This window comes from Bombus terrestris, chromosome 14, assembly GCF_910591885.1.
Source record: "Bombus terrestris chromosome 14, iyBomTerr1.2, whole genome shotgun sequence".
NCBI classification, from domain to species: Eukaryota; Metazoa; Arthropoda; class Insecta; order Hymenoptera; family Apidae; genus Bombus; species Bombus terrestris.
In genome coordinates, this window is record NC_063282.1 from 11,797,240 (window position 1) to 11,819,012 (window position 21,773).

The 21,773-nt window shown below is 34.0% G+C and overlaps 1 protein-coding gene across 1 annotated transcript in view; it reads left to right on the forward strand.

Moving 5' to 3' along the window:
* Nucleotides 1-21,773, forward strand: part of LOC100650944 (lachesin-like) — a 124,245-nt gene that overhangs the window by 57,391 nt on the left and 45,081 nt on the right. Inside the window, exons 3-4 of the mRNA XM_048411658.1 lie at nucleotides 1,592-1,683; nucleotides 14,848-14,954. Coding sequence (XP_048267615.1) covers nucleotides 1,592-1,683; nucleotides 14,848-14,954 — 199 coding nt within the window. The remainder of the gene's footprint in view (nucleotides 1-1,591; nucleotides 1,684-14,847; nucleotides 14,955-21,773) is intronic.

A 21,773-nucleotide genomic window follows, 5' to 3' on the forward strand; every position in this document is an offset into this window, starting at 1 on the left:
GGATCCGCGCTACCCATTGGCTAAGACGTTAACGCTTGAAGATGGGAGATGTAAGCACCCCATCGGCATGACTCGTGGGAAAATCCAGACATTTCTATTCTATAAATGCCTGGTTTTCCCTATCATATAATTACTAGTTCTTCCCGTTATAAATACCAGCTTTCTCCGTAATCTTTAAGCACGCTCAATAGACCTAATGACTTGTTTAAGTACCAGATATAAACCCAAAAAACTTGCTGGATTCAAGGTTCCTGCAAGCTAATGAGACTCGGTTTATGGTGGGCCTTAGGTTTATTGAGGGTTTCTTTAACGACGCTTGGGCCTTTACGGTCAGACAATAGAAGACGTCGCGCGGACCTCTTCACGCGACGTAACATAAGTCTATAATTGAAATTAAACAAAAGTAAATTTGGATGAAATTTTATGAAAGTTCATCATTTTATATACATTTAGTTATAAATTAACCATTATCTAAGTTAAATCATAAAAAATATTACTTCTTTAATCAACGGTCATTTTGACCGCACACGGTAGAAATAGTTAAATAAGGGAAATCTTCAAAAGTCTTCTCGGGGAAGAAGTCGCTATTTTCATTTACTGCGTATCTACCAAATATCAAACAAATTTATTTGTCAATTTTTCGTGACTCGAAAATAGTTATCGCCAGCTGTTCATTTGAATGTACACACAGTGATCTATATTTTACAATCGATATGTAATCGATTTGTCCTTAAAGGGTTTCGTTATTCCCTAAAGAAACTGATGAAGAGTATAATAGTTTATCACTATATCCCCTATAAAGTAATCTCTTTCGCTTTTTCAATTCGGTTTAAAGTTTCTTCTAGTTTTGACTTCACTCGGTGTAATCGAATTATATTACGATTACCACGAGAAAAAAGACATCCGTTTTATTTCTATCGAGCTTTTTTCACCTCGTCTCGTAGGTAGAGGAAGAGAAACGAATTGGTATCAAATCGAAGCAAATTGCGGATTTTCTGCTAATATTTCGCATTTAATCAGATACTGATCGAACCAAATATTAGATTATCCCAAAAGTTTCTTTCGTTTCGTAAGGAAATAATAGATGCACAACATTTTTTATTTTATATTATTTTATTGAATTATGTATGATCCATTTTGTTCTATTGGAATTGATTCATTGATCCATTTTGTTCTATTATTTCCTTATAAACGAAAAAAACTTTTGGGATAACCTAATATATCCGTTTGAATGCTATAACGAGATATTTAGCGAACTCTGTTCTATGTAGATAGTTTTTAAAAGATGATAATCATTTTTTGGCGATCGGCAAATTACATTTAGTTTTGTGTTGTGTTTGTTTCTTTCGATCATTTATTTAACATATTTTCGACAAAGTGATAATGAAATATTCAAATCGTTTTAACAAAAGATGAAAGTTTTTAATTTATATTATAATAATAATGAAACCAGACGGAAATTTTAATACGTAAAGTTAAAAGTTCTGCTCATTAATAAGGGCAGAAACAATTAATTGCTGCTGTTTAATTATTTCAGATGTTGTGTTACCCACTTTCTCATGCCTTTAATTAACTTTTTCTATTGTTCCAGCTGGATCGATGACCGTGACAAAATGGTGGATCGGCAAAAAGCACTTCTAATGGTGTTAATAGCTCTCTTAATTTATCCAAATGACATTTTTGGTAAGTATCTCGCAAAAGAAAGATTTAATAAAACATTTTTATTTCACAATATACTTGAGCATGCTTAACGTTATAAACATTTCAAATAATTCAATTAGTTGGCGCATTTTTTGACAAATATTAAAAATTACATGTACGATATATGTCAAAATACTACTTGAAATTTTATCAACGGTCCGGTATAAACACTTGGACTACGGCCACGGCAGTTATCTTATATGAAATAATCATATTTCCATCGACGAATATGAAATATAAATATTTCAAATAATATCAAGTAATTTGATTAATGTCCAACAAATAATGTAGAAACAATAATCAATGTCATTTTAATATATAGAGGACTTGTGTAGAGGATGTTTGATCATGAGATTCATTAGACGAGGTTGCTCGTTGTTGAAACCGTCGAAAATATTTAAAAACAATCAAATAAACTAATATACAGGTAGTATTCGCTGAGACGCTCGTACAGTGTATAAGTTGCAAAATAAGATCGCTGATAAATACTCGATAGATGCTCGATAGATTCTCGTAGATACTTGTAGACTCTGATTAATAACTGATAGATAACTGGATGATAACTGATTCGCAGAACTAGCGGATAACTCTTTTCGGTTGCGTCCGTTTATTTATGCTGATCGGAGGAGAGTCGAAAAATTCAAATTCGTCTTTGTTCGACGGTTGCACGTAGCGGCGACATTGTTTTGTCCGGAGTTTATTATTACATTACGAGTATCCTAACGATCTTGATACTCCGAGGCAAAACAACAACATGATTTGAATTGTCCTCTAGTTCATGCGTTGCTATAAATAGATCTAATAGGTTTAATAGGAAATTTTAGGTTTAAATAGGAAAAATAGGTTTAATAGGAATAAAACTTTCATACCGATACCTTGATTAATTTAAAACATACCTAAAATATTTTTTAAAAGGACGAGCATTATTTCCATCTGTTTCTTATCGATCTTGCTAATATCTCCAAATAAAACCTACAAATTGATAATATTTCAAATTGCAATCTCAACTTGGTCAAAATTTGTTGGTAAACAGTCACAATATCTCAGAGCTCTTAAACTGAAATTAAGCAAAATGACAGGTGTACCGCCGCGTGATTAATCTTCTGTATATATATAACAAATTATATAACAAATACAGTTAGATTTAAGTGGAAACAGTTAATCATTGCATAATATCACAAGTTCTTTTCATTCGTTCAAATAATACGATACTCCCACGCGATCAATTTTTTCTCATATATTTTTCGAAAAAGAGAAATAATATTGTCTCTACTCACAATATTCAGCAACCAGCTTTCGAGAGCGTCAATTATCGTGAAAAGTTGTTTCCATGAGGATTTGAAAAACCGTCGGAACACAACGAATACCGCGAGTTATGATGCATCACGAACCGCACGACCAATTTTGCAACTAAGCCGTTCACTTCACGACCACCTGTAAATACAATACCGGAACTAATCCGCTTTTGAAACGCACGCTGTCACCGACGATATACGCTGATATTGGCCTTACGACCTTTCCTCCCGATGAAATATTACTTTTTACGGACCCAGTCAGCTATACCGTTCTCTTTACACAGACAAACCGGATGAATCGTCAACTTCTCGAAAATACTTATATCAACCGCGCGAAAAAGACACGGAGACCACTCTCGTTACAGATTCACACGCAGTTTACGACGCGTTTTTCTCTTTCTCCTTTTCTCCTTTTCTTCTTTTCCTCTACGCGTCTCGCGACTTTTCTTCAGAAAAGTTTTCAGTATTTTCGTGTGCATCTATATGGTGATTTTTAGCGAAAATTTTTAGGTAAAATAAATTTCTCTATATCTTTGGAGTGAATGCAAAAAGACAATCTAATATATTTACAAGTGGAGCTATGTGCTTCATAGTTGGAGAGATTCGTATTGTATATTCGCACCAATGTTTTATATCTTTTTCGGTATGGAATTAATCGTTTGCTTTTTCCAAAAATCTCTTATGCTCCTAATGTCAAGTAAAATTCATGAAAGAAGTGGCCGTTGATAACTTAAAAGTAAGCAAAAAAAGGAAAAGAGGACAATTCTTTAAAGATAGAGTCAAATGAAATCTCAAAAAATGGAAATTGGACTTGTAAAAATATATCGATCGTTCGATCTGTGAGTTTCAATATTTTCGAAAGAAATATAATGAAACTAAAACACAAGAATCTATCGAGAAATATTAAATACAATGCAATGCGCCGTTTCTAACAAAGGAATGCGAAGAGATGTACCTGTAATGCCGGATGACATTTAATTACAAACATCGTTCAATTTTTGCCTGCTTTAACCTCCATGAAAAATGAATTCATCCAGTGGAAAGACGCTCACTTTTCTATATATTTTACATGTATAATGTACTAATGAATAATAAACTCGAGGTGCTCATATATTATATCCATCATTATGCATTGTGCAATAAAAGAGATAAAAATATGTTATCGATATATCGTAGTAAACTCAATTATCAACATCTTATTATTCTCTTTGAATATGTATAATTACTAGTTATTGTTTACAAGTAATCTAGCTATTTAAGCATTTATTGTATACGCATCAACAGCAGTTTATATGAATGTATTTCTCAAGTTTGCATTTTGATATTGAACCCATGTGCGGCTAAGATTATTTGTTTTCGAATACAAATTAAATTAACAAAGTCATGTGCATACAAGCAAAAAAGTCACAGCAAATACAAGCTAAAATCTAAAATATCGTGTAAATCGAATAGCTAATCCGTTTTAGATTATGCTTTACCGCTGATACTCCACTTCGCTGACTGTTGATCCATCCTAGTTCTCTACTATTGTAGAATGACGTTCGTCGCATGTTCTTTTCTCCCAGCAACTCACCGCGAAAGTAAGTTCATAGTTGGATCGCTTCTCTTTCACGCGTTCTGGAATCTTCTCGAAAAGATCCTTGCTAATTCGTCCCGGACGAATCATTCGTTCCTTCTTTTTCACGACTTCCTGATAAATAAATGAAGGACAACTGGCTTTTCAATTTCTCATTTAGCTATTTACAGAGTTCCATTAAGTAGAATTATTACGAAAGCGAGTAATACAAGCGCGCATCGTGCACTCTTCAATCCAATACGTTTCTCGGAACGAATTGTGACTATACTCCAACTTTTCCTTCGTTTCATTATCCGTTAATTCTTTTGTAAAAGTTAATGAATATGGAGCGATCGTAGTAACCTTTGCACAGGTTACCAAAGCCTCGTACGATCAGTGAAACTCCACCGTGCTCCTTTTCGCGCTTTAGTTTCCATGCTTTACTTTCCGCGAAATTAATTATATTATCCTTGAGACTCTGACAAGGGCTGATTCCGATTGAAACTTCAGTAGAAATCATCGCGTTTGGAGGCTATTTACGAATGGTCGTCGTTATATTGCCGTCGAACTTACTCTCAATCGATACGTGTATCGATACGTGCGCTGATGTTGAGTATATTTATCAAAAATATAGGAAAACTTAATATCCATTATCAGAAACGGTATGAACCTCCCAAAAATTGCCATTTAAGAAGGAGCACGTAATAAGGGAATTACAGCAGAGAAGCGCATATTCCTGTAATTCGAGACGCACACAGATTTGAATTATTTGACCATTTCACATGTTGTGTTTCCATTTCTTAAGCAATTTACAAACATGTATTATAGTTGCATTTAATGAACTAACTTTAACGAACTAACATTTCACGATCGCGGTTATTTCGAGTACATATGTAGTTCCATTCTCACAGAAGCATCCATTCCGCAATAAGTGCAGATAGTATTTCTACGAAAAAAGAGAAAGAGGATGAGAAAGAAAGATACGGTGAAAGCGTGCAGCTCGATGATCCGCAATGACATTGCTTCCTCGGATCGAGTATCGATTCTTATCGATTAACCGAGGACGGCAAATTCACATTAATACTATAACAGAAACAATATCATGATTTTGTAGATTTTTTAATAGTTTCTTTAGTAGAAATGCCTGTTTTGTCGCGTGATGTGATTAGATTTTCCCCTAGACCTTCTGTTTTTGAAACAAATTGAAAAATATAAGGAGAAAATAATGCGTATTAGATGTTCCTTTCACTTTGATCATTATTTCAAAATATTGAAATGCTTGTAATATAATAACAATCCATATCATTATATTTGGAAGAGTCCAAAGAATTGTCATGTAAAGAAAAAAATGCAAGAAAATGCAAGAAAAACGCGAAACATATTTACAGTCGAATATTTGAAATTAAAAAAAATTGATTTTTTTAAAACTGTACGTACCTGCTTGTTTGTAGATTCGTATTTAGCTCATAAAAATCTATAGAATCACCTACTGAAAGTTGCAAAATTAGGTATGAATCGAACGGTGTTATTCAACCGCACGTGTATTTCAAACTTGATTTTCTCGAATAAAATACAATGTTATTATTTTCTTCCTACTTAACTTTTTATGTAACATTACCCTTTGCTCGGTTGTATCACTCGTCCGGTCATATCCTACATACACATATATATGTATTGTATGTATGGATATACATGTAAAAGAAATAAATCCTTAATAAAATTATCATTGCTCGGATAATTTTATAAAATCAAAGTTCTTTTGTAAATTAGATACAAATATACAAATATACATCCAAAAGGATATATAAAGAAAGGCTTGAGTAAATCATATACAGGATCCGATCCAATATCATGTAAAAGCGGACGCGACATGATCCCTTATGGAAAAATAAAATAATAATATACAATACAATTTTTTCATTTTCGACTTAGTTTTCGATAAAATTGACTTTGATAATCTATCAAGTATGCTTGAACATAGTTAATTATCAACTGGATGAGTTAACCATTAATAGGGTGTTATTGTCGATGCGAGAATAAGTATAATAAGAAATGTAAAATAAAATTTTTTCATTTAAGATTTTATTTGGAAGAAAATAGAATTTGAATATATTTAATTAAGAATTGGTTTAGTGCATGCGTGTAGTAAATCTTCAAATCTGTTTTTCTTAAAAAAACAAAGCGTCCTGTGAAAAGCTTTATTCTACATTTTCGATTTATTTTCACACATAGAGTGACTTTTTGTCGATTATTTAGTACTATCTAGTCCAGAATTAGCCATGTTTAAGTATAAATTTTCAAACTCGTTTTTTTCAAAAACTAAGCTGAGACAGAGCAAATTTTATTCTACATCTTTTTCTTATTTTTCCACAAGAAATCACGCGATGCGCGCTGTTACATGTTATTTAACTGGAATCTGTATAAAATGATTTTCGAGTGGGAGAGATTTATCACAAATAATAATTCCGGCTTAGTGAAGGGTGGTAAAATTGTGAAAAGGTCAACGCGAAGGGTTCGGCATTTTCGTTTTATCGAATATCGAACGCTAATGGTCGATAGTGAAAGGGATAAATAAGGTCCTGAAGGAATGTGCGAAGTGCTGAAAGCAGACTTCCGGCCAATTGGGAACTTGTGCTTATCGGCTGCTTAACAAACGGTGAAACGAAAAGAGAGGGGCTATTCAACTTAAGAATAAGCAGTTAAACTCAAGACCAAATTAAGTTGAATCAGTTCTGGCTGTCACTTATGGACTTGCTCAAGTGTCGTTTTGCCAGCTGAAATGAAGAAATTTTTTATGGTTTAAAATGCAATCGAAAAAAGGTAAAAGCAGAAAGAAGAGTGAAGAAATATTTCACTCATGACATATCCCTTCCTTCTCTCTTACTCTCTATAATACAATATAACGGTATAATATCATAATAAAATTATGATGACTTTGTTTTTTTATTCAACCTCCGATTGCCTATTGCATACCCAACCTATGTATATAATTGTGTATTTTTGTTGTACGTAGATATGGATTTTGCTATTAGAACTTTTGAAATTTAGTATACAACTGTATTAGATATACAGACAAATTTTTATTTCAGTTCTGTAACTGTTTGGATGGTGTTTAAGTTAATATAAACAGAAAAGAGCCACAATTTTGCACCACTTGCACTCTATTTACATTTCATAACACATTTCTTTTAAACATAATCCGTGTATTCAATTTTTCCAGAGATATCTTTATATCAAAATAAGTGTCATCTATAATGAAATACATGGAGACATTCTATAATTACCGTATAACACGTATAAAGAGGGGTGTTCTACCGCAGAATTTTGGACTAGAAAAATATTTTTTTCTTTGCATTTTCTTTAAGGAATATCATCTCAAAAGTGTAAAACTCTTATGTCAAAAGCTCCAACAGTAACAGTGCGATAGTTACTCGTAGCTAATCGAAACTTTTCGAATTTATCGATCAAGTTAAAAAAAGAAAAAACATTCTCAAACATTCTTTCATAAAAAAGGTTCCTAAAAACTTTCGATTTTGGCAAGTTTCTTCTATCTGTTCATAAACACTCGCGTTAAAGGTATTGCAAACTTTTTCTCCAGTGTTAACATCGATATTTACAATTTGTGCAATCGAATGCGCCTAGCGTTAGCATGAGTGTTAACGTGACAGGATCGACTTGAAATCGAATTCATGCTCGTGTTCCCTCTTATCGTCTCTTTCAATCGGTATCTTGTTACAATGGCCAAGGAAAGCAAATAAAATTTCGAAAAACAAGAAAAAGATAGAAAAAAATAACAAAATGAGTTGGATGGAAATAAGAAAGAAGATATGGCATAAAATACACAGAAAAAATTCGTAAATTAAGAGAAAACAAGCTAGTTATGGATCTGTGCGAGCGCGGAAGGAACTGCAAAAGGAAAAATGTCGATTAAAAAAAAAAAAGAAGCTGAGCGCATTGGAAAAAGACTAGATGGATTGGAAAGAGGCTAGATGGACAAACAAGACAAAAAGTGGAAAATCAATTCATTAGAAAGATGACAGAACTTTTGCTCGAAGATATTAAAGAAACTAAAATATAGAAAAGCAAGAAAGATGGACAAGTTGTAGAACGACGGAGAAACTGTTACGAAGAAGAACAAAGAAATTACAGAATTCCGAAGAATTGAAACGCCCAAAAGTGAAAATATAAAAGTGCGAGATTCAAAATGCGGAAATATATAGAAATAACAGTTACTGAGATGGTTAAAGTGGTGGAAAAATGTTCCTTAATTTAGCAAGTATCAAGTAGGTATAGGAAAGCATGCAAAGCTACTAAAGTAAAGAAAGTAATTTTTCAACATTTTCACAAATTGACTTTGCTAACACTTTTCTACCTAAATGTGAATAACCGTTTATTCACCGTGCTCATAAAAATAGTTTTTCAGACAATTGCTCTACATGTGATGTTATGAATGCTATGAAAGATAATTAGAATCTTTCTTTCAAACATTATGACTATGCCAATTCGCTCTCATAGAAATATGTCAGAAAATTCGCGAAAATTTCATAGTTTAAATTTATTTAAAGATTGCAATATTCTTAAATAATCTAGTTTGTAGTCACGTGGAATTTTTTGTCACGTTTCTTCACTAGACTAGCGGCAGTATAAGCATAAGAATTCAAAGCGTTCACGCCGCTTTATAAAAATATTTAGCTTAGAATTCTTAAGATAATTTAATCTCTGAGCATTAATTCAATACATAAATCTACGCATATAAAAAAGTCGTTTAAATATAATGAAGCAATGTCGTCGTAACATTATAATGTAATTTCTATCTTTTTATATTTTTCACTTTGTCAAACTGTTGATTTCCGGATATCAACGAAACTTGTACATTCGATGAAATGTGTCTAACGAATAAATAAAGATATAAATAAAGTTGGTCGCGAGCGTTTGGTAACTCGTTTATATCATTTTTTAATCTATTCTAACGTGGATTTATTTCAAGGAGTTAAAAAATTACAGGTCGATGACCCGCATGAATTTCCATGTACATACGTAACATACCAAAAGGAATGGTGTATTTGCAAAACGCTCTTAAACTATTTTCGGACAAATATACATAGAAGAGGAATGAAATGCCGCTTAATTTAATTCTATAGAAATAATTTCACGCCAGTTTCGCAATATTCTACCATGATACGTGATTGTTCTAGAGTTAAATACTCACGCTTCGAAATATCGTGAATCAACGCTCTAAATGCCGATTGTGTGTCTTCTTATATTCTTCGGATTAATATAAGTAACGATTTCAATTTTATTTTTCAAGAGCCTTGCATTTCAATCGAGAATATACAACACACGAGCATTAAAAAAAATGGACGTATTGCGTTTTCATTGCATCGACTTCGCGTCAGAACCTCTTCAATTTTACACTCAGCACGGTGCACATACTTGGTTCTATACTCAACGAACTTCTTTCATCGTAAAAGACACCACCAAGCTTCCGGAATAAATAACTCACGTGAAATCCTTCCACAGCTTTAATTAAAGTCATTCTTTTGGGTAAGAAAAAAGAAGGAAAAAGCCGGAGGAGAAGATAAAGAAAAAAGTCTATCATTAAAGTAGGCGTCGACATAGCGATATAAGATAAGTTAGCTCGGTAAAAATTTCAAATACTGGCATTAGTGAGTCTCTAAGCGTTTACTTAATCGTGTATATCACTTAGCTTAAGCGGGTGCACAGTGTACAGTGCCCAGTGTACATGCAGAGGAAGCAATAAAAACTGCAGGTTGCCATAATGCCGTATTCCGTTCGCCTTTATCGTTGCGATATTGCGTATCACAGATTTATGGTTTCCTCTAGAACGTATTCCTTTAATATTGTTTGCGTTCGTTGCACCGTGATCTACTTTTCAGTTAAAGATAATAACGGATGCGGGGAAAACTTTTACTGCGCCTTGCGTATTTTCTGAGGCGAGGGACAACGAGCGAAGAAGGAAAAGTCTGGAAGGCGGAACAGAAACAAAGGAAACAAACGAGACAATTTCAATCTCGATTAGAAACATAAGATCACTCGAAAAGAGAACGATCAGCATGTTAACGACAAATAGATCGATAATGATAAATAAAAGGCTTATAGTCGAATCCGAGAATTTTTCTTGTCTCTTGGGTCGTACGAACACGAAATTATCGCAAATAGGTGGAAAATACCGTGAAAATCTTGCTATATATTTCGAAAATATTCACATTCACAAATGTCGTATAAATTTTTCTCACGTTTTCTTAGGAAACCGTACTTTCCACGGACAGGTATAAACGAGTTGTTCTTATTTAATCAAAAGGAGGAACAATGCCTCGGTTGCTCTCATAAATCTCTCGTGTCCAACGGATTTATTCAGTATATAGTCGAGCAACAGGCAACTATCTTCCGCCACCAAAACTTTTCACGAACAGCTTATTATCGAACTTTCCGAGGTAGCTTATTACCTATATTAAATATCGTAAAATTCTTAACTTCCGCGGAATGTTCGCGTCAGCGTCGGATTAGTATCTTGGACATAACGTGCACTTCCTGTTTCGTAATAAGCCACTTTATTAATCGTAGCACGACAAAACTTTTCACTCGCATTTACTATGTCCTTTTTTCTTTTTCAATAAATTTTTCTCGGTCTTCCTTTGCTCTATAATAAATTGGAACGTAAAAAAAAATTTACCTAAAGAATAATCAATTAACGGAGTAACTAATTTATTACACATACCTATAAGTATGGAAAGTCAACGTCAGAACACGAGATACACTACTGTTCAAAAATATCTACATAGATACCTGGTTATGTTTCACGAAATGTAATTCATGAGAACAGTAATATTATGAAAAGACATTTATACTATAAAGCTATTATCCTCTTTACGCAAGTCATATTCTGGAAGTAAAACGATTAGAAACATATCGTGGGAGATGTTTCGTATTCTCGATATATTTGACATAAAATCATTTAAAATTGAGCGGACCTCGTCGGGAATAACGCTTTATAAATAATTTAAGAAGCCATCCAATCGAGCAGCGGTATTAAGAAAGAGCACGACTTGTCTTAATGCTTCGTCGTTCTGATATTTCAGTATCGGTATCCGATAGAAATTCAAAATCGATAAACTAACTCGTCTGAGTCGACGAATTTCAACACTTCTGGTATTTCAAATCCTGCCTAAACGTGTCAACCTTGCTAGTCAATCGTCTTCTTCGCATTGGTCTTAGTTCGATCATGCCAAACATAAGTTATTTACGATATTGCGCAAAAGTAATAGGATCAGCAATCAAGTTTCTCAAAATGTATTTTTAACATTTTAAGGATAGAACGTCCTTATCTTAAAACAACAAGTTTTCTATAAAGAGATACTAGTAAATACACATTTCGAAAATAAGAGTACTATGTAATATCAGATTAAACTTTTAGTACTCGTGTTTTTAAATTAGAAAACCGAAGTACTTTCAAAATAAATTACTGTAGTGACATATTCACATGACATAAACCGACATATTCGTTCAAATAACGGCTTCGAATACTTTGTTTTTGCAATTATTTAAACATGTAAATGTTGTCGATGTAAAACTATAATCATCTACATGCAATATATCACAGTATCTACGCGCTAATAGGTACACACGAAAGGTAATTCCTTCGTTCCAATTATTTTTTCAGGTATATGTCACTTTTTGAAAAATTGTGTTATCTTACAGCTATTATATTTTTTCCGCTTTTCGAGTGGAAAATCCACCCTTAGCGAGTGACTCTTGAAAATGGCTGGCACTCTGATTGTCGGAGAAATGTAAAAACCCAGGCCATTTTCTTGTAACTTCTCGAAACCGAGACAAAACAAAGGATGTAAGCGCATCACGGGTCATTCGAGAATTAAATACCGACCTTAAATTACAGTAATTTCCCGAAAGTTCCCGTTATAGACTCGATACAAGAATTTTATTTTTCCTCGGCTCGGTGTTGAGTAGACATTTATTCCTTGCTTTCATTTCCACGTAATGCCGCCACCATCAATTTACTTTGCTCCCGGCCACTCGACAGGCTGCTTGTCCCACGGCGATTGTCACTTCTACTTATAATACTTTCCGATCCTATTACCGTTGTTATGAGACAAATAGGTCAAGCTTGTCTCCTTCAGGACCCCACGGCTTGACTTTGAGCTTATCTTTGTTCCAGAATTCCTCTTTCTGTCCCTTTTGTCCTGCAGTTTACCTCACGAGTGCTACCTTACCCCCTTTAATTCAAAAGTGTCGTGCCTCTTATTTCATTATTCCGTGATTTCTCAGTTCGGCTCTTTTACTTAAACTTTCCATTCTTCTCTTCCTTCTTTCCGTATTTTCCTTTTTGCCATCCCTTTCCTTTCATTTTCTTTACGTTTCTTCTGTTTCTTTCCTTTTCTGTCGGTTGCTGTCGCTTAACATTTTTTCCTTTCCTTCCTCTGTACTTTTGACATGGCGCGGAAAAGAGGTTTAAAAGTCTCCAGCACGAACAGCATCCAGCTAATTATTGTAATTTCATGCTTTTGGGATACGATCTCCCGCTGGCCGCGGCGGCTTCTAATTGGACTTGCACTCTGTTCGTCGACAGCAGCTTTTGAATAGGAATTTTGCGCGACAGCGACAGCAAACCGAAGATTTATTCTGCCGCTTTTTCATCCAAAGACGTGATTCTAATAATTGTTATGAGAACGGTGGCGAGACGACATTTTCTCACCGGATTACGTCATGTCGCGTCGTATCGTTTGTGAAAGAGATCGAGAAAGAGTAGTTTCTAACACGTCGATATTGCGGGTGACAGTATAAAGGAAAGAACGGAACTAGTATTCTTATTTATACGATTTTTCGACTTTACAAAATTTTGATCTCTACAGTGGTTTTGTATTCTGAAATTTCTCCGAGTGCATTAATGATTTATTTACTACACACACGCAAAAAAGGAAAGCTGTTTGATAAAAAAGAGCGATCCAGGAAGGAATTTGATCCTTGCGAATTTTCATTCAATATTTCTTGTAGTTTCGTTGAACGATTATTATAGAATATTTCGATTTATTTCTTGGATATCGATAGGAAAGTTTAGCATTATTGAGGATCGAGGCGGAAAAACAGAGGGAGCAATACGTTCCCTAGATGAAAAGAAATGACAAGCAGTTACAAGTTACAATCAAATTGCATTCAACAGACTACGAAAAAGTCAGTATTTTTCTCGGGATTCGTTCATCTTGAAACAACCTTAAGAAACCACGAAACTTCTTTGCACTCAGACCTGATAGTTATATGTATGTATGTCTGTATGTAGAACGATTTTAAAGTTTTTCACGTGGAAAACAGGTTGTTTTCGAAAGAATAAATTAATAAAATTGGAAAATTTTATATCACGATACCAAATAGTACACTTAATAGATTGAGATTATCCAACAATAAGTGGAAAATTTGAATAAACGGCGATACCCTAATTTTTACCAAATATGTATGTATTTATGAAATTACATTTTTCTAAAATATAAATTAATCCCACATAAATAACGTAAAAGAAATTACTTTTAAATTCAGTTTAGGCATTCAGAGCTATTAAAAGAAATAAAGTTATTGTATTATAATAAATATCGTAAATATCGTAATTTGTGTTATTACGTATGTCGTAAATGAATTAAATGTCCGTATCATTTTAAAATATATTAAATTGATGTCGTGTTGTGCTTTATCGCTTGTACTTCATCATTTCTGATGTATGTATTTAAAGATTTATATGTTTGGAAGAGGATACTTTGTTAAACACCGAATGTACTACTACACATCAACGAGGCAAATAGTAACTGATACGAAACGTAAAAACATTTCATTAAGTCTAGATCAAATATTCCATTTGCCGATCTAGTAGCTTTACAAGTTTCGAGTCGACAAATTTTGCAACTGATATTGGAAAATTACTAGTAAATTTTAAATAAGGAAGGAACTTTGTTACGATCGAAATGACAATTAAAATTTCGTAAATATCTGGATGCTTTAAAAATTGTATTTCATATTAACGTTGAGTTTGAGTAACTTTCATATTATTTAGTTATTAATTAGAATTACGGGATCGATTTTTCCAGGTCTTCACGACTATGAAATATTCTGTTTACTGGACAAAACTAATCTCGTTTCCTGCTCTCCGCTTCGGTCAGTCTTTAGAGTTGCTAAGTCTCGCCTAGTAAATGAACGTCATATTGTTTTTTCTTTAAATTACAGCGAGCAAGATATGCAAATCTAAAAAGTTTCTCACATGCATATCTGTTTCAGGCGGTGCTTTTCCACCCGAATTCGCTGATACTATACAAAATGTAACAGTATCGCTGGGAAGGGATGCAACTTTTACGTGTCTGGTCAATCATTTGGGGGGCTACAGGGTAAGTTTCCCTTAGTAAAAATTCATCAACCGCAGACATACAAAATTCTTCTGACGAAGAATTTTCGTGTGGGACATACGATACTAACCACATTTTTGAATGAATACATTTAACTTTCTTTTCTCGTCTACCTTACTATCATTTTATCCATCGCGTAAAGGTTTTAGGAAAGATTCATTGCGAATCGCAATCTTGGAATTGCGATTTATTCAGATCTTTTTACGTTTCAGGATCAGACACAAAATCGTAGTAGCTCTTGAAGTAGAGGGATGAATTGGAACTTAATTTCTTTTATACAATTTTCTTTTCAAACTTTCGTTACATCTGCTACGCGGATTTATAAATGAAACACTGTGTAACTTTGTTTTAAGGAGATTTTCATATGATCATAAATATAATAATAATAGAAATATTTAAAAATGTCCTCTATCTTGTATGGCGCATCTAATCAATAGTAATTCAATCAATAGTAAATGCACATTAAAATAAATAGCTTATTAAACCCACGACTAGTAAATGTAGCATGTACTTGAGAATCTTTTCTGTACAAATCGTGGTTTGGAATCTATTTCTCTGGACTGAATACATACGCACAGAAAGAAAAATTGATCATGGTAAATTTTAGACCACATTCTTTTGTCCAAGTAAAGAATCTTTGTCACGAAAATCAATTTCTCAAACAATTTATATGTCACTAAATTCACAAGCACTCTTTTTGATTCGATGTTCTTCCTGCCGCCACATCCTTATGTTTGAACACAAAAATAGAGCCATTTCCCCTGTCGTATTGGATTTCATATCCACAACAACGAAGACAATTTCGTTACGCATCATCGTGTGTACATTACTATCTAACCCTCCCTCATGAAGAGGAATATTATGACGGAAGGAATAACAGATTGAAAAATCTCAATTTTGCGCTTTAGCAAGTTCGGCTGGAACGGTGTAAATTTAACTATATCGTTATCCATGTTATATAGATAACGACGCCAGATTATTCTTTGCACGTTTTACCATTTTGTTTTAAGGAGGACTTAAATCGTAAACATAAGAACGCAGCTAGTATATCTTTTGGGAACACTAGCTAAATTAGCTAAACTAGCTAAAGTGGTAGCTCTCTTGCTATAATCAATTAATCAGTTGCTCCGAATCGTCGAAGCTTGTTTGACATCGAATACAACTACATATCCTAGTTGTAAATGAGTTTAAATTTAACGACTCAAACACATCAAATTGATTAGAGCTAATTTATCGACGTTACGAATATGATTCAAGTATAGGGCTGTATTCTAATCGAACGTCGCACAGCGACAAGTCTGAATGACTGTCTTACTATCGGTTACGTAACAATACGGCAGTGCCCATATACGCCAATCGCACGGCAATGTGAAGAAGAACAGCGCTGCAGATAGGAAAGGATAACAAGTTGGTCCTACGACAATATGATATAAAAAAAGGATAATATGTCGGTCATACGACAATTCGATGGGGAAAAGGCTAACCTAGAAAAAAGACTCGTAAGCCGAATCATCAGCGACCGGTTTATTACGAAAATAAATATTGACCAGATTCTAGGCACCTGAAAGTGTCATACAGCAAAATTATACAGTAAGATCGTTTTTGCCTTTGTTTCGGTGAGACAACATTAATGCAACGATATCTTTTTTGTTTTAAATTTGTTATTAATAAAAATTTCATTAACACATTGGTCAGATTTTTCTGCTTAATATAAAACGAAATACGATGTTGTCATAAAATTCGACAATACGACTGTATCCAACCTATATATTTATATAAAATTGCATAACATCGTATTTTTAATCAGAAACATTTCATCAATATGTTAATGAAATTTTGATTAATAACAAATTTAAAATAGAAGAGTTACGTTGTTGTTTTAGTGTTGTTCCGACCACATGATGGCGAAAGCGATCCTCTCGAGTACCCGAAATCTGGTCAATGTTTACAGCTTGTTATGAGCTTGTTGTCAGGTTCGAACGTTGTGCGTGAGGTTGAACAAAAAATAAAATGGTTCGATTTCCGTCGGTTAATTGTACAACAACGCCGCTACTAATGTCTATACATGATATTAGTACATACATGATACAGTATATGATGTTATATACTAATTAAGTCCAACTACTTTAAAAATTTGCTATCATTTTTAGTAGCAATCTTAGGATTAAAAAATTTGATACTATGAAAACGGAATATAAAAAATTATAAAAAGACGCTCTATCGAATGGATATGTGCAAATAAGTTTTGTAGCCACTGCAAATCTTTTTTGTACTTCACAAATCAATAAAGTATGATTTCTATTCTATTACGAAAGTGTGCATTGTGATACGAAAGAGGATCAAATTTCAAACAGTTCGAGCAAGTCGAAATGCTGTTGCATCGTATGCGTTGTCAGTTTTGACACAGTTATAGAACATGCTATGTATATCTGTGCGATGTAGAGTTAGTCGGTCGATCGGTTTTGTCGTTGTACGACATTCAATTAGAACATGGGATAAGACTAACTTTTTCCACGAAAGAAATAAGAAAGATAGGACAACGTGGTGGGAACTATAACAGGATTAATACAAAATTTCTGTTGGCTATTATTAAATTTATTATTGCTCAGTTTTTCCAACGGCAGCTTTAATATATTCTACGTTATCAGCATTTAAGCTAGCAATTTTCGAAGAAATTAGAAACAATCAGGTGAATAAATTGATGTTTGTTCGTTTAAAACAAATATCAGCCTATAAGTATCCGATTACACGTATGGAAGATCGCACGGTTTATCATAATGAGGACCGTCCGTGCAACGCCTGTTTTAATTTCGACGAATCAGAAAAATGGATAGGTGGATTATTATCCACTATTACTATTGCAAAGAGACGACGTTGAAAATTCAAAGGGTAGCGTTCACAGAAGATGAGGGGGAGGAGTTGTCTAGCAACAAGCCTGTTCCCTCTCGTTAGGAACGCTTTGGCACAGCTATAAAGAGATAAATAATCTGGTTACGAGCGTCTAATGACATTATGCGAGAGTAAAGTGGTAACGAGCAACTGTTGCTAATTTTTCATTTAAGGCTTAATGCTCAGTCATAGTAAGTCTGACGATACGGATGAAGCGTGCATTCGCAATTTTTGCTAGATTATTTCGTAATTCAATACTTTCTATCCGACGAATTTTAGGCCAGCTAATTAAACTGATTGCATCATATTCTGAAAATTCCATTAGAATTGTTCAAGTTACAAATTCATACTTACAGCGATAGAAATAAAACTAATATTAATAAAGAGATTCCAGAGAGGATTCGATTATTCAGAGATTAGAGATGATTATTATTAGAGAGATTAGAGAGAACAGAGGACAAAGTCTCAACTCTTATGAAATTAATTTACTATTTAACGATTTTTAGCATTGAATAGTTTATGTAACTCCTTTTCGTAACTAGCCGTTTAAATTTCTGCATCAGATACGAGTGATTTTACAGGAATGGAAATTATTTGACAGTGGTTGTGTCCATACACTTACTCACCTAATTTATGAATTGTAACAAGCTTCAAATTTGGCGGAGGACGTGTCACTATTGCTACAAAAGTGACCACACATTTAAATAACTATATGTGATTCTATCAGAACTTTTTTAAACGTTATCTACAGGGACTGAGAAGGTATCTGAGATAAAAATCTCGTGTAATCAACTGTATTTAAGACTCTATACTTGAAAAATAAACAAATGTTTTCTCACATATTTTATCACAAAGAATTAGTTAAAAGGTAATTAATTTTCTCAAGGATTATTTACGAAATTTGGACATCCAATATCATACATCACTAGTACGTAGCAATCACCTAGATTATAAACGAACTAACTATCAGTCTTGACAATTGTTAGTTAAACTTGATAGTGAAAAGAAATAATTAAATTTAAAAAACAATCAATATTTATTAATCATAAATGAAGTAGTTATAAATTTTGACTACTGTTAACACTGGGTTTACGGGCGTTTCGTATATACCCATCTCTACGGAATCCGTCAAATTGACGGGTAAACGAAAATACGCATTTTTCATTAAAAAATCGATTTATTCAAATTAAGTCTGAAAGGAACAATATTAGGCTCACGTGTAAATAAATTATTAATAAATAAAAAGTCTTTTTTTTAAATTGTCACTAAAAAAATAACAATAACATTAACACTAGGTTTACGGAATCCGCCAATTTGACGGATTTTGAACTTCGAAATGAAATATCTCAAAAATCATAGCATTAATTTTCACCATTTTGCATCGTAAATTATCGTAGACATTTCCCATTATTGTCTCCGCTTATTGTAAGTATTTACAATAGGATAATTGAATTTGGGCACAGTATTTTCTTATTTTGAACAATCCCCCTTTTCTAGCAATCATGAGTAAATTCAAGAGATATAATAAGATATTGGACAAAATATCAACATCAATGAAGATTGTTCTGAGGATACCTCCGAAGAAGATCAGTATGAATTAGGCCAAAGCGAAGCTGACAGTGAAAGCTTTGAATACATTGAAAGTGGAGAGATAGAAGGATCTTCGGATAGTGAAGAGGAACAATTCTTGAAAGTGTGTCGAAACAAGAAAAGGATGCGTATTCTTTTTGGCGAAAGGACGAGCATTCCAAGCATTTTGTGATATGTTCTTGTAGTATTTTGACTGCAGTTTCTGGGTTAGTATGCCTGACTAATATAGCTGTGTCGTCCGTTTGGTGTGGGTCTTTGCCTGCTTTAGGTAACATTTTGATCTGTGCTAATTTCCATGGTTTGGGGAAGTATTGAATTCTTAGAATTGCATTGAATATTATTGTCATTAGTCTTATTGCTTTTGGCGGAAGGTTCTTCAAGATTTTGCCATTGATTAGGTCGATTCCTGGTGCTCTGTTGTTTTTTGTTTTATCGATTATGTTTCTAATTTCTTGTGCTGTTGTTTTAGGTATGGTGTATTCCTTGTCGGTTGTGATAATAGTGGTTTGCGCATCCTCCTCCATATGACTTTTGAGGTTGCTGTTGTTGATAATGTGTGGTGTGAATGTGTTGCAGAGGTGGTCGGAGAATTCTTCAGCTTGTTCTTCATTGCTTCTTGCCCATGTGTTATCTGCCCTTCTGATTGCTGAGACGGGTATTATTGGCTTCTTTATTTTTCTCGTGGCTTTCCATAGGGAGTAGTTGATGTTCTCGTGTGTAGAGAGTGTCCCTATGAACTTTGTGAATTCGTTATTGTTCTGCTCTTTTATTTTGTTTTTTATTTCCTTTGCAAGTTTGTTTAGGTGTTTTTTTGTTTTCTCGAGTTCTGTGTTTTTGACATTTTGTTTTCACTTTTCTTTTTTCTCTAATTTTGTCGAGTATTTCTTGCGGAATTGTTATTGTTTGTCTGCTGGTTGATTCGGGTGTAGTGGTTGTCCTTGCTGCTTCTTGAATAGTTGCTGTCGATGTTGCTATTGCCTGTTCTATGTGTTCAGGAGTTTTCAACGGGATGTTGCAGTTTATTTTGCTCTCTATTATTTCTTTGAAAGTTTGCCATTTGGTGGTTTTATTGCATAGTGTTTCTGGTTTGCTATAGAGTATTGGTTTGTTTCTGTATTCAATTATTATGGGTGTATGATCGGAGCTGAACTCGAGGTTGGTTGTCATTTTTAGTTTATTTGTGTTTATTCCCCTTGTAACTGCAAAGTCCAGAAGATCTGGTTTTTTGTTCAGGTCAGTCGGCCAATATGTAGGTGTTCCTGTGGATAATATATTGAGGTTATTATTTCTAATGTATTTTTCCAGTGTTCTGCCCCGAAGTGTAGTGTTTCTTGATCCCCATAGCGTGTGCTTTGAGTTGTAGTCTCCCGCTACGATGTACTTGTCCCCTAGGTCCTGGAAGTATTCTTCCCACATTTGTGATGTTATTTTGTGTCGCGGAGGCATATATACTGCTGACAACTGGAAGTAGTTACTGCTAGTTTGAACTGTAACGGTGGTTGCTTGTAGATATTCCTTATTAACTTGGCTGTGTAGATAATGTTTGATATCGTTTCTGACTATCACTGCTGTCCCTCCGTGCGCTTTTCCTGAGGGGTGTTTGGTATCATATATGGTGTAGTATGGTATTTTCATGTAGCTTTTTGTAGTGAAGTATGTTTCTGAGACAAGTAGTATGTCTATATTGTTATTGTATATGAATGTTTTAATTTCAAGGGCCCGTTGTTGTAGGCCGTTTGAGTTCCAGGCTGCTATTTTTAACGTGTCCGTTTTTATTTTTTACTGAGCACGTTTGTAAGCAGTTGTAGCATGACTGTGATTTGTTGAGTTTGCTGTCTGAGTACTGCGTTTTGTTCGCTTATCATTCTGGTTAGCATTTCGGTGTTCTTGATGGATTGTTTGAGCAGTTCTTTGATTTCTGTAGTGTCGTTGTTACTATTGTTGTGGTATTGGTTGTCTGAGTGTGTCGATTGGCTGGTTACTTGCGCGTAGCTTCGACTACCAAAGGTGTTGGTGCTAATGTGTTTAGTATTTATTGCGTGCTGTGTATTTGGTATTGTTTCGGGTTTTGTGCTGTCCTGTTAGACTTGTATGTTAGTGAATGACCTGTTTCGTAGAAGCGGGAACAGTTTGCGTTGTAATTGTTTCCTAGCTTCACAACCTTTATAGCTGGCTGGATGTTTTCCGTTGCAGTTATAGCATCTAATTTCCTCCATTTTTCCCGTGGATGGGCAGCGTATCGTTAGATGATTTTTTTTAACGCATGCCAGGATTCTATTGCAATAGTTTTCTGTGTGGCCGTATTGCTGATGCCTTATGCAT